Source organism: Budorcas taxicolor, chromosome 19 (genome assembly GCF_023091745.1).
Source record: "Budorcas taxicolor isolate Tak-1 chromosome 19, Takin1.1, whole genome shotgun sequence".
Taxonomy (NCBI): domain Eukaryota; kingdom Metazoa; phylum Chordata; class Mammalia; order Artiodactyla; family Bovidae; genus Budorcas; species Budorcas taxicolor.
In genome coordinates, this window is record NC_068928.1 from 33,796,679 (window position 1) to 33,809,637 (window position 12,959).

Consider the following 12,959-nt stretch of genomic DNA (forward strand, 5'->3'; position numbering starts at 1 on the left):
CTTTGTGGCTCTTAGGGGCGGGCTGGGCCCTTAACTAGGGCGGGTGGGGCCAGGGGGCGGCTTGAGCGGTCTGCCCGCCCCCTGGGTGGGGCAGTGCACAGAGATCTTCCCCAGCGCCCAGCTTTAGCTCCCGCACCTCAGCCATGGTGGTTGGTTTATGGCTTCCCCAGCTCATTGTTCATGATTGCCCCCACGTGTGTGCCCTCACGTTTGTCCAGGTGCAAGCGCTCTGGGAAATAGTCCGGGGTCCCAGCCTGTCTCATTGCTCTAAAATAACAACAAAAGGGGAAAATCTGGAGGGTGAATAAATGTAAGACTGAATTTTCCCTGGTTATCAAAGGGAAGAGCTCTTTTTGCCCCCCTCCCTTAAGACTTTTCCTAGAGAAAATTCATATTTGTAAATTCTTCCTCTGTCCTGTTGATAGGTATGAATGTTTTTAAAGGCTAAATAAGCTTTTTGCCTGCATGCTCAGTTGCTTCAGTCGTGTCCGACTCTTTGTGACCCCACGGACTGTAGCCCACCAGGCTCCTCTGTCCATGGGATTCTCCAGGCAAGAATACTGGAGTGGGTAGCCATTTCCTCCTCCAGGGGATCTTCCCCACCCAAGGATTGAACCTGTGCCTCTAGTGTCTCCTGCTTTGGCAGGTGGATTCTTTACCATTCAGCCACATGGGAAGCCCAAAATAAGCTTTTTACCAGAATTAAAACTCAGAGATTTTTCTTCCCAGAAACGTCAACATAAAGGGACTGCTGTAATAAAATCCACAGAAGGGGCAGCGTTTATTCCTCATGCTTGAGGAGTTGAAAGTCCAAGCTCCTGGGGCCAGCGGACACGCTGTTGCAGCTGGGGAGGGCCCACTTGCTGGAGCATAGCCAGCTGGGCCCTCACACGTGGAAGGGGCTGGGGGCTCTGCCAGGTCTGTTCATCTCTGACAAGGACACTAACCCCATACATGAGAGCTGCACCCTCAAGACCTAATCCCTCCCAAAAGCCTCACCCGCTAATACCACACACTGGGCACGAGGGTTTCAGAGTATGACCTGGGGGCTCGGGGGTGGGGAGGGGGCCCAAGGACGCAGCTTCCCTCCCTCTGTGGCCAGCTTCAGCACCAGGAGGCTCCAGAAGCAAGCACCACAGGCCAAGTCCCCAGCCAGATCTCTAACCTGACACTAGTCACCCGAAGAACGTGGAATCAGTTACCTTCACAAGAGAGAAAGGTTACAACCAACCAGGCTTCGAGGTCTCAACACAGTCCCTGGGCTCTTGTGAATTACAGAACCAGTGTTGGAGAGGCCTGATCGCAGGATCTGGGTTGGGGGAGGGAGTGATGTGGGCTTACCTGAGCAACAAATTTGGCATCAGAGATTGTGTGTTCGAGGCCCAGCTCATCTCTGACTAGTTTTCTCAATGGAGACGCAGCATTTCTCTGAACTTCTGATAAAAGCGGGCCCTCGATGTCCTTTATGCCCCAGGTGGGCCCCAGGCTCTGGGGAGACGCTCAAAGAGCTGTAAGACACAAGGGAAATGTGGCTCAATGTGATCCATCCGGCCTCTGCAGAGTGCTTGCCTGGCCCACTAGGAAGTCTCCCTTCTGTCCAGAAAGCAGTGGGTGCGGCGCACTGCAGTTCCTTGCAGCCCCAGGGGAGGGAGCTTCCAGCTAGACCGCCCCCTCCCTTCCTGACTCCTCGGAGACTCCCCTACATCCTGAGCCTGCGAACCCCAAAGCCTGCGAGGCTCTGTAGCCTGTGTGTCCACTGGATGACAAGGGAACAACCCAATGAGATGCTTCCAGAAACTGTCCTCGACAAACACACATGTTCTGGGCCCTGCCTTCACTTCTAGCCCCAACCCTAGAAGTTCCAGAGTCACCCCGGCCCTCCATCTCCACCAGTCCCAGGCCGGGCATTGGGATTTCTCTGACTTCTGCTGTGGAGTTGGATCCCAGACCATGCCCTTCTGTCTGTCTCCAGACACTGCTTCCCAGAGCTGGTCCTGACACCTCAATTTCAGCACAGCTGACCCTAAAGGAATCTCTCAGTTCGGCAGAGGGACACCAGCTAGGGGTCAGGAGTTTGGAGGCTCTCCTGCCATCAGCCACCAGGGCAGTGTCAGCTGAGATGTCCCCTCTCTGGGTTTGCATCTGCAAAGGACAGGGTTCCGACGCAGACTCAGTTGCTGTCCTGCTGAGTGCGGGCTGGGCAGAACCAGGGCAGCAGATGATGGCCAGGTGCTGCCCTGCAGAGAGGTCCCGGCTCCTCCTGCCTCCGGCTCCAGTAGTCACTCCCCGTCCACCTCCACCCTTAGATGGAAACCAAGTGACAACCTTCCCCAGGGCCAGCGAGGTGGGAGAGACGATGGGAGCGGGACCCAGTCATAGTGGGCGGACAAGCCCTTGGCCCCCAGGTCTCTGGATTTTGGCCCCTCTTCCTGTCTGCAGGTCCCCGTCATGGAGCGCCTGGGCTCACTGCCCAGTCCCCAAAGCCCCGTGGAGGCTGAGCTCTAGAGCTGCTTCAATGATTTACTGGGACGCTGACACTCGAGCACACACGTTTTATTTTTTGTATGATGCACCCATTAATCCTTCACAGTTTAATAGCCTAGAAGCCTCCTCGTGGGGCTCTCCCGTTCTCCTCGGGCTTGTCGTAGGGCTGCATTCAGGTCTCCTGCCATCGGGCCCAAGGGGTCTCCCCCAGGGTCAGGGGGCGGTGTGGTCCGTGGACCTGTCCCCCCAGGACTTTCCTAGAATCTGCAATGAGGGCTGTTGGTGTAATTCAACAACTACTGGTGTTTTTCTTTGGTTCTGACCTGTTGCTGGGACGGCATTCCATAGAGAACGTGGGCACTGACCAGGCTGGACAAAGGGCACAACCACGAGGGACACGTAAGGAGCCCTGCTCTCAGGGAGCGTGCAGGCTCCCTGGGGCTGCCGGAGGAGGGGCAGGCCCCGTTCTGCTGGGGTAACTTTGGGAGGAGTCTCTGCTCTGGGGTTAGGCCACTGTGTGCCACCTGGGGTGGGGGCACCCGTCCCATTCTCAGCCCCTCTTCGGGGCTCCTGATCCTGATCACCAGGACCCTCCATCCCGGGGCTGCTTCCGTCTCTGAAGGGGAGGCTTCAGAATGGCGCCCGCCCAGCCCTGCTGCAGTCCCAGGAAAGCAGCCAGGGTGGAGAGGGTGGGTCACGCTCTTGGTGGGAGACCCTGGGCCTGTTCATCTAGGAAGAGAGGCAGGTCTGGGACTGTCTGGGACAGAAACAGCCCAAGGCTTTGTTCAGGCCCCTCCCAGCCCTGGGCCCTCTTGCTTTCTTGGTGACTGTGATTCTGTCACCGCCCAGATGGGCCGTAGGATAGTGTGGTACACAGGGGCCCTCGGATCAGCACCCCCAGCCCTCTCCCACATCCGCCCCTCCCCCCAGCATCCAGCCCTGGAGCATCCGGGCGGGGGTCACTCCTCCTGCAGCAGGGGCTCCCGGTCCCCCTCCTGCACCCTCTCGTCTTCCTCCTTCTCCATGCAGCCCACCGTGGCCGCCAGCCCGGCACCCACACCTCCCCCAACCACGGCCGCCCCTGTGGCCCCTACCGCGGCTCCTGCTGCCACCATCCCAGCCTCTGCGGCCAGCGCCGCTGCGGCCATGCCAGCGCCCACCACGCCCCCTGCCAGGCCCATGAGCCCCGCGCCCACTGCGCCGCCGACGGCGGCCAGGTGGCCACAGAAGCGCACGGTGTAGGAGTCCATGAAGGCCTTGGCCTCGGCCTGCAGCTCGGCCTCCAGGGCCTCTAAGGTCTGCTCCCTCCCGGTGCACAGCAAGGTTGCCCCGTGCCGGGCCAGCAGCGTGTCCTTCTGGGCTGACAGGAGGTTCCGCATGGTGTCCGGCAGTACCCGGAGCGCAGAGAATATGCGCTTGGTGGCTGCATCCTGTGATGGAGGAGGAAGAAGGGGCCTGACCCGGAGCCAAGTACCTCCCACCAGACCCCCGCCTGGGCTCCTCCTATACGATGCCTGGCTCCTCTGCTGCAGGACACCCAGGCTCCCAGCAGGCCAGGCTCACCTGCTGCCGCACGTATTCCTCAAACTCCTTCTTGGCAGCTTCCACCGTCCGCAGGTCGTGCAGCTGAGCGGCCATCTGTCCAGGGGGAAAACCCGGCTGCCTCCCTCCTTTGCCCCTGTCCCCTGCTGGTTGCCCGGCTCCATCCAGAGGAGTCCAGCCCATCTCCCCCACCCCCAAGTCCTCCCCTCGGCCCCGTACCTCGTCCGGGGAGGCGCAGCTGGGCCCTGTCCTTCCCATCCAGCCCGAGAGGTTCTGTAGAGACAGCGGTGGGGGGTCAGGGGGTGCAGGGGCAGCAGGTGTCCAGGGCTCCAGGGGGCTTTCACACCTTGACCTCCTGAGCCAGCTGCTGCCCTGTGAGCAGGCGTCGGTCCCCCCGGGCTGCGGGGCGCCCTTCGCTCCAGTAGCCTGGGCAGCGGCTCTTGGCGTGCTGGGGGGCCGCACTCAGCACGTCAGCCACATAGGCGCGCAGGCGGCCGGCATCATCATCTGTGTCTGAGGAAGAGATCCCTCATGCAGAGGAGCCCGGAGCAGGACCGGCTTTAGGAGGAGAGAGGGTATCAGGCTGGGCGCCTGGAAGAGGGCAGGCCAGGGAGTCCCTGCTCCAGGGACACTCACCGCCTGAGCTTCCATGGCCTCGGCTCGCCCACCGCCGCCCAGGAGCCGGCAGGAGGTAGCAGCGGGCTCTCCTCCCTTGGAGCAGCCCCTGGACCTTGGGGTACTTGCCGGATGATTTCTAAAGGAGGGGGAGCACTCTGAGCTAGCTCCCCATACCTGCCCCATCTGCCTGGCCCTCTGTCCCCTCCCTCACCTGGATGACGTCGCCCATGTGACCCTGCCAAGCCTTGCTAGGGTGGGAGGAGTCATGAACTAAGAGGTCCAGGTGCTGGAAGAGAAGGGATGCTGACAGCAGCAGCTGGGGCGTCGGGATCTGGGCTCCAAGTCCAGAGATGGGCTCTCACCTGGATTGGCACCATGCCATAGTGTCTGCCCATCACCTCGGCCACGTGGACAAACGTCTGGGGACAGGGCACAGGGGTCACGACTGGACCACTCCAAAGATGTGCCTCCCAGCCCCTGGAGGACACCCTCCCAACTCCCAGCCTAGGACCCTCAGGCCTCTCCTCAGCCCCCAGCCCACAGCCCTGCTCCAGGTCACGAAACCCTGGGGCAGAGCCGGGCAGCACTCGATTCCAGCTGCCCAGTCCCCTGCCTCACGGTCAACACAGAGACAGGGAGCAGCCCCAGGCCAGCCATCCCCTCACCTCCAGGTGCTCCAGGTCTGTGTCCTTCAGCTCCTGAGAGGCTGTGAGGATCTGCAACCAAGGAGAACAAGGTGCGGGAGGGGCTGTGACGACAAGGAGACACTGGGAGGACCCGGGCAAGGAAGGACCCGGGCAAGGGAGGACCCTCAGGTGAGCCGTGAGGCTCAGGATGTGGGAGGGATCAGCCGGGGAGGGGAACCCCTTGCACCCTGCAATGGGGCAGGACTAGCCTGACCTTGGTGGGGTGGGGGGCAGGCCCAAGAATGGTCCACAGACCTTCAGCTGCCCCAGGAAACTTCAACCGAACTTCAGGACAAACCACATTCCCACCTTCCCTGAGGTCACCCCCTTGCAGGGGCGCCTCCAGAACCTGCTCTGGGGCCAAGGTGACCTTCCTTGGTGGGACCGGGCTGGGCTGAGATGGCCTTGGGAAGGTGGAGAGAGCTTTGAGGAGCTGGCAGGGCCTCACCTGGTAGGAGCTCAGCATGGAGGTGAGGGCGCAGAGCCGGGTCCTTGTTTCCCTGCTCAGCTCCGGGCTCATGACGTCCCCCGTGTCCACCAGGAACACGGCCACCTGCATAGAGTGCCAGCCATGGGTCAGCCTGCCAGGCGCCTCCCCGACCCTGCCCCTTCCCACCCCGCCTTCCCATCCTGGCCCCCAAAGCTTTCCTGCCCACCACCCTCTCTGCTCCCCACCCCCCGCACTGCCCGAATCGGCCTGGACCCCTCTGTCCCTTCACCCCTCACCTTCCTCCCCTCCTTCCCCAGCAGGAAGGGGTGGCTCCACATCCAGATGCCCCTGGAGAGGCCGTTGGCTCCCCACCGGAATCCCTGCCCGGAGCCCGCGCCCCTCGGCCAGCTGCCCTCGCCGGATGCCTGAGGGGCAGAGAAGCAGAGCAGCTTTGGACCATCCGGCCCTGCTCCCTTCGCCAAACCCGCCTGGGACCCTGGTCCTGTCCCCCAGCCCCCTCCCGGCCCCGCGCTCACCAGGCCGGGCAGGCCCTGGAGCAGATGGTTGAGGAGGAAGGTCTTCCCTGAGTGTGGCCCTCCCAGGACGGCAAGGAGGCAGACGGGGGTGTCCCTGGCCAGCGGGTGCTTCAGGCAGCGGTTGATGGCGCCCATTCGCAGGATGAGGCCCCCCGAAGCGTTGATCCGCACCAGCAGCAGCGGCTCAGCCCGCACAGCGCAGGTCTCCTGGGCCCAGAGACTAGGCTCCCTGAGCACCAGGCTGGAGCGTGTCCACCCCAACTCCGCTCCCTCCGTCGCCCCGCCCCATAGCCACGCCCCTCCGTCGCCCCAGCCCAAGCCGGCATGCTCACCTCCATCGCCCCGCCCCCTCCTCCGCCCCACCCCCTCCTCCAGGTCCAGGTCGCCACCTGCAGCGCGGCGGCAGGCAGCGGCCTCTGCGGCAGGAGCCTCATCCTCTCCCCCAGGCCCCGCAGGCCCTTCCTCCGCTTGCAGGTCTTGCGGCACTCGGGGCAGCAGGGCGGCCCGCAGCCAGGCACGCGGTGGGTGCTGAAGCACCGCGGGCAGAAGTCGTGGCCACAGTCCAGCGAGATGGGCTCACGCGGCCTCTCCAGGCAGATGGAGCAGGAGGGCGGCTCGCGGGGCGCCGTGGGCCGGGACCCCAGCCCCAGCTCCAGCTTGGGGAACGGCGTGTGGGACCTGGGGGCGGCGGTGGGGGCGGGGTGCGGGGACCCCAGACAGGGGTGAGAGGGGCCCCCCGAAACGAGGAACCCTGGATGGAGCCGTCGCGGGTAAGTTCCCGCCCGGGTCTGGCCTGTTTCTAACCCTCCAGGAAGGAAGGCAGGGACGGGCAGACAAGATGGTGCCGGCGTCTGGCACAGATGCCAAGAAAATCCACCCCCACGGCCTCCTGCTTCGAGGGGAGGGGTCCCTCCAGGGGCCACCTACCCATACCCCCTCCCTGCAGTGGCTTCAACACGCTGGGCCTGCGGACATAAGGGGGCTCCCGCAGCGGGGCAGATGGCTCTCGGAAGATTCCAGGGCTGAACTGGCACAGGCTTCCGGAGGCACCCACCTGATTTCCCGACCTTCCCTCCACAGCCCACCAGGGCCAGCCTCGGTGTTGCCTCCCCTGGGACAGGCCTCCGTGCTCCCAGCCAGCCCACCCACATGGCCCATACCCGCCTCCAGGCCCTCCACTTACCAACTGTTGCTGCTGTTCCCCATGAAGCTCCGTTTTCTCTCCTTGGAGAAAATTGGGGAGAGAAAACCCAGAAAATGTTGTTTAGAAGAGAATCCAGAGTTCTGTCTTCATCCTGGGTTTTAGGTGCCCCCATCCCCCCTCTGGAGACCCATCCCCCGCAAGGGGGCCCCTTCCCAGCACCACCCCACACTTCCTCCCCAGATCTCAGGACCAAGACCTTGCCTGTTTGCCAAGCCGGTGACAAAAGGAAATGACTGACAAGGCGGACCTCGGCATGGGAGGCTGGCGGGGCAAGAGTCCCAGAGCAGAGAACAGGCCCGAGAGACCTTGCCGGTGCTGAGGATGGCTCTTCTCCTGGAAGCGCTGGTGGGGCTGTGGCAGGTGGAGGCTGGTGAGGGGGAGGGTGGTCTCCCCGGAGGAGACGACTGGGCAGGGCTGGGAAATGGATGTGACAGTCGGAAAAGAGAAGGCTGCCTCTGGACTCACCCCAGGGGGAGGAGACAGGACTGCGGGAACCAGGGCTCCGGAGGAGGGAGGGACGAGAAGAGCTGAGCCCAGAATCCCTGGCAGAGGCTGGGATGCAGGCAAGCGAGGTGGTGAGTCGTCATGGAGACGAGGGAAAGATAAGGACAGGGCGGGGGAGGGTGGAGGGAGAGCAAAACCATATGGGTGCGTGGCAGACACAGAACTAGGCTGGCACTGCCCCTGCTGGTCCAGCGGGTCTCTTCCAGGGCCGCAGGCAGGGGGTACAGAAGTGTGGGAACCGGGAAAGCACGTGGTGGGCGCTGACCCAGAGCCCCAGATGGTCTCCTTCCTCCCGTGGACGGTCGTGGTGCTGGGCATCTGCTGGGGCCCATGATGCCACCCACAACACATGGCCTACAAGACCCTCCCCCGCGGCAGTCCCTCCCCCAGGGTCATCCCTCCCCTAGGGTCGTTTCAGCTATGCCTTCCTCAGCCCCCTGGGCTGCTCTCACATTGGCTCTTTGTCCTGTGGTGTCTTGCTCTCCCACTGAGTTATCTCTGGACCCTCTAACTGGGCCCCTCCCACTCACCCTGCAGTACACAGCCAGCCCAGACCCCTGAGCACAGCTGACCCCTGGCTACTCGAATACCTGCCACAGCTCCGGCTCCATACGACCATTAGATTGGAATCCAAAGTTCCTGGTCTGCACCTGAGGGCCTGAACCTCCCTGAGCAGCCCTCCCTCCTCCACCTCTACCCTCCACCCAGTGTTCCCCTGTGGCTGTAGCGGGCCACCAGGCTCCTCTATGTGTTAGTCGCTCAGTCGTGTCTGACTGTTTGTGACCCCATGGACTGTAGCCCATGGGACTCCTCTGTCCATGGGATTTTCCAGGCAAGAATACTGGAGTGGGTTGTTGTGCCCTCCTCTAAGGGATCTTCTCAACCCAGGGATTGAATCCAGGTCTCTGGGGGCACCAAGCAAAGGCAGGGCACTTGGATCTGCATTCCTGGGGAGGCTAGGCCAGCAAAGGGGTGAGGGTAGGAGGACGTTTCTCCCAGGGAGAGTGAGAGGGGGAGGAGAGGCCAGGAGTGGGGCGCGCAGGACCCTCTGCAGCCTATCCCTCAGTCCTGTCCCCAGGGCCCTCTCTGGCCCAGGAGGCCATTGTCTAGCCAGCGGCCTCTGGGTACTGTCCAGTGGGTAAACCCAGACTCAGCTGCCTTCGTGGCTGGGACCCTCCCAAGCCCTGAGGAACAGCAGGATGTGCTGAGTACACACCCCCACCCCCCAGGGCCACCAGTCCCCTCCCATCAAGGCGACCTCCGCCCTGCCCTAAGAGGACATAGCAGAACAATCATCCCACACCTGCTTAGCAATTCAGGGTCACACCTGTCACCAAGAGCTGCCTCCCCCAGTCCCCACAGCACAGGCAGTCCTCTGTTGCCACCTCCCCATAACCCACGCTGGGGGGTTTACCCAGACAGAGAGCCCCCAGCAACCACCCCCCAGCCCAGGCCCAAGCTGGCTCAGACACCCTCAGAGAGCTTCCCCATCTATCCTTTCCGCTCTTTGTTCTCAAAGCTTTAGGAGGTGCCTCTTCTGTACCAATCATGGAGTCTGCTGCCAGGGCTACCAGAGACAGATGGGGTCCTCACCCGGGGGAGCTCAAAGGCTGTGTTCAAACCCAGGACAGGCCTCCACCCCGAGCACGGACACTGAAACCCAGAAGACTGTGGGACTGGGGAAGCCCTGCAGCCAGACCTGCAGCTGCTGAAGCTCAGTCTTGTGGGATGGGTGGACAGTAACCCCTCTCCGTGAAAGGCGCTGGGTGGGGGTGGGTGTTGCAGGCACAGGGAGCAGCCTGTGTCAAGGCCAGGCTGGGGCAGTGCTGGGGAGTGCGGTCCACAGAGCACAGACCTAGGGAGGACTTGGGGCAGCTTTTAGACTTTCCTGACGTGACGATGGGAACCTAAAGGAGTTGAAGCAGGAGGCATGTGATGAGATCTGTGTCCCTGAACCCACGCAGAGAGACTACAGGAGACCTGGTGGCTAAACCAGGCCTGAGACCTGACCCCCAGGGACTGCATCCAGAGTGCCACCAAGTTTTGCTAGAGCAGGCGGTGCTGTGCTGGGGGCTCCTGCCCTTACACCACCGCCCAGCTGGTGGGGATCTTCACCTGCATAGAGGTCAACTCACACACTGATCTTTGCCGACTTCAGCCACAAACAATGAAGGGTGGTGCCAGGCACGTCTGACTTGCTCTGGAGTTTTGAGGTTAATGGTCTGCCATGTCATCAAAAACTTTTTTTTCTAATTAAAGGGGGGAGATTAAAGCATCCTCAGTGTCCAGTCATAGATAAATAAATAGTTGATTTAAAACTAGACGCTTCAGCCGCAGGGTGGCGTGGGCAGAGCTGTTGTTGATGCTAGGTACCCAGGGGTCTGTTTTGGGCTGAGTCCATTTCCAATTAGAATCTCATCTGTTCTTGCTTCTCTCAGACAGCAGACACAGGTGGTCCCTGCTGTGTGCCAGCAGCCGGGCAGCCCACCGGAAAGGCCCTGGCAGTCAGGCTGAGCACACTACGCTCTGTCCCCTGAAACAAAGGGCATGAGGACAAGAGTGGAGATTTTGTGGAGCACCTAGAAACTGCTGGGCAGTGGTGTGGTCAGTCAGAAGAGGGGCTCAGCGGCCAATCTGGGAGGTTGGCAGAGGGCAGGGGGCCACAGACACTGGAGCCACCTCTTAACCCTCACAGCCCCACTCTGCGAACAAGAAAGCAGAGATTCAGAGTCACATGACCTCACAGAGGCTTGGGGTGGCCCGCCTGGGGGCCAGGAAGGGGTAGAGAAGCCACAGTCCCAGCACGGCGGACAGGAAGGTGGGCTTCAGGGGCGCGACGCCCAGGCCGGGGCACTGACTGACTACTGTCGGGACAGGAGGTGACAGTGGTGACGCTTAAAGGCCCCCTGAGGTTCACACTGGCTAGCGGGGGGCCACCAGCAACCGAGGAACCTGCGCTATCACGCACCAACTTCCCCAAATCTGAGCCCATGCCCAGCTCCAGGCCCCTCCCCTGAAATCCCCCATTTGGACTCCTAGCGACCCACCAGGTCTGGAGCATCCAGGCAGTCGGCCAGGATGCTGAGGATGCGGCCAGCTGGCCCTAAGGAGCAGACTCCCCGCCACAGTCTCCACCCAGCCGGGCCCGGCCCCCCGGACCCCTCCGAGGTGAGAGGCAGCAGCTTGCAGCTGGACAGCCAGCCAGCCAGCCAGATTGGGGCCGGGCCCCCTGCAAGCTCAGCCTCTGCATCCAGACCGCCACAGCCATCTGGTGGCCAAGGCTGTCCCCAGGTGGACCGGACCAGCTGGAAGGCCCTGGCAGCACCCAGGCCTTGGTGCAAATGCCAACCCTGCCCAGCTTGCCAGCCTGGTCACTCCCCTCCCTGCAGCTCAGCTTCCTGAGAGTAAAGCTAAAGATAACAATCTCCCCCCTGCCGGGTTATTGTGAGAGCCTGGCATGCAGCTGGTGCTCAATAAATGCCAGCTGGGCTCACCTTACCTCACTGTGCCAGCGTCTCCCCACTGTTTGCCCCCTGCCTGGTCTCTCAGCCCCCTCCCCGTCCAGTGGGCCTGACCCTTCCTCTTGTCAAATAAGAATCCGAGAGGTTCCTACAGAGGCAGGGCCTGAGGGCGAGAAGACCATGCCCTATAGACAGAGTCCAGTTTCAGCTAGTTTGTTACTCTGATGAGATGGTCACAGGCATTTACTCGCCCCTAAGGTAGGCTGCCATCCCATGGATGGCATCACCGATTCAATGGACATGAGTTTGAGCAAGCTCCAGGAATTGGTGATGGATAGGGAAGCCTGGCGGAGAAGGCAATGGCACCCCACTCCAGTACTCTTGCCTGGAAAATCTCATGGACAGAGGAGCCTGGTAGGCTGCAGTCCATGGAGTTGCTAAGAGTCGGACACGACTGAGCAACTGAACTGAATTGAACTGAAGGTAGGCTGAGTCCTTTCAACAACAGAAACTTAGTTCTCCCCGATTTCCTCCAAAGGTGGAATCATTCCTCCACTTTACAGATGAGGAAACTGAGGCTCTGCAGATGCTCACAGCCATGCCTGCCTCCTGCTAACCTCACTCCCTCACACACACATACACACATACATAGACACACATGTGTACACACACACACACTTCTTCCTCTCTCAACCCCTCCCCACCCTATAGCCTAGACCCGGGGAGAGCAGAGCGGCCATAACAGCCAGGTGCTCAGCAATCCACCACACAGTCTGTTTGTTGATGAAATCTAGTGTGGAGTGAGGTTAGGTAACAGGAAGTGACCAGCTGACCCCAGAGGTCAGGGAGGATGGTGTCCGAACGCTGGAATCTGCTTCTGCTGTCTGATGATGAATCTGGTGGCAGGAAGAACAGGAGCCCCACCCCGATCGGAGCAGCTGGTCCCGGAGGATGTTCCAGGGCCAGAGGCGGGGAGGTGGTCGGCTGACAGGCCTGAGAAGGCTGGGGAGCCATCCCCAGGGCCGAGGCCAGCCCTGCCCATCCACAGTGGCCACCAGGAACAGACTGTGGGCTGACAGCCCCTGCCCCACACGCTCCACCAGTATTATGCATATGTGCTAACTCACTTTAGTGTGTGTCCGACTTTTTGCAACCCCATGGTCTATAGTCCACCAGGCTCCTCTGTCCATGGGATTCTCCATGCAAGGACACCGGAGTGGGTTGCCATTTCCCTCTCCAGGGATCTTCCTGACCAGGAATCAAATCCACATCTCTTATGTATCTTTCATTGGCAGGCGAGTTCTATACCACTAGCCCACCTGGGAAGCCCTACACCCTGCCAGCCCGAATGTAAATCAAAACGAGTCCTTCAGGAACAAGGGATCCCGCTTCATCAGGTGGCCAGGGGCTCATGTCCATGGAGATGGGCCCACGGTGCTCCATGTAAGTCACACTGCATCACAGTCTTGTTGAGCAAATCCCACTCACAGGGAG

The 12,959-nt window shown here is 61.3% G+C and overlaps 1 protein-coding gene across 1 annotated transcript; it reads right to left on the reverse strand.

Moving 5' to 3' along the window:
- Nucleotides 1-3,443: 3,443 nt before the first annotated feature.
- Nucleotides 3,444-7,755, reverse strand: RNF112 (ring finger protein 112). Its single transcript, XM_052657222.1, has 14 exons — nucleotides 7,702-7,755; nucleotides 7,480-7,520; nucleotides 6,686-6,974; nucleotides 6,297-6,503; nucleotides 6,057-6,185; nucleotides 5,779-5,883; nucleotides 5,310-5,360; nucleotides 5,007-5,063; nucleotides 4,856-4,930; nucleotides 4,663-4,780; nucleotides 4,373-4,539; nucleotides 4,246-4,299; nucleotides 4,048-4,122; nucleotides 3,444-3,914 (listed from the first exon to the last, which is right to left on the reverse strand). The coding sequence occupies exons 1-14, from the start codon at nucleotides 7,753-7,755 to the stop codon at nucleotides 3,444-3,446; spliced, it is 1,893 nt and encodes a 630-aa protein (XP_052513182.1).
- Nucleotides 7,756-12,959: the final 5,204 nt, after the last annotated feature.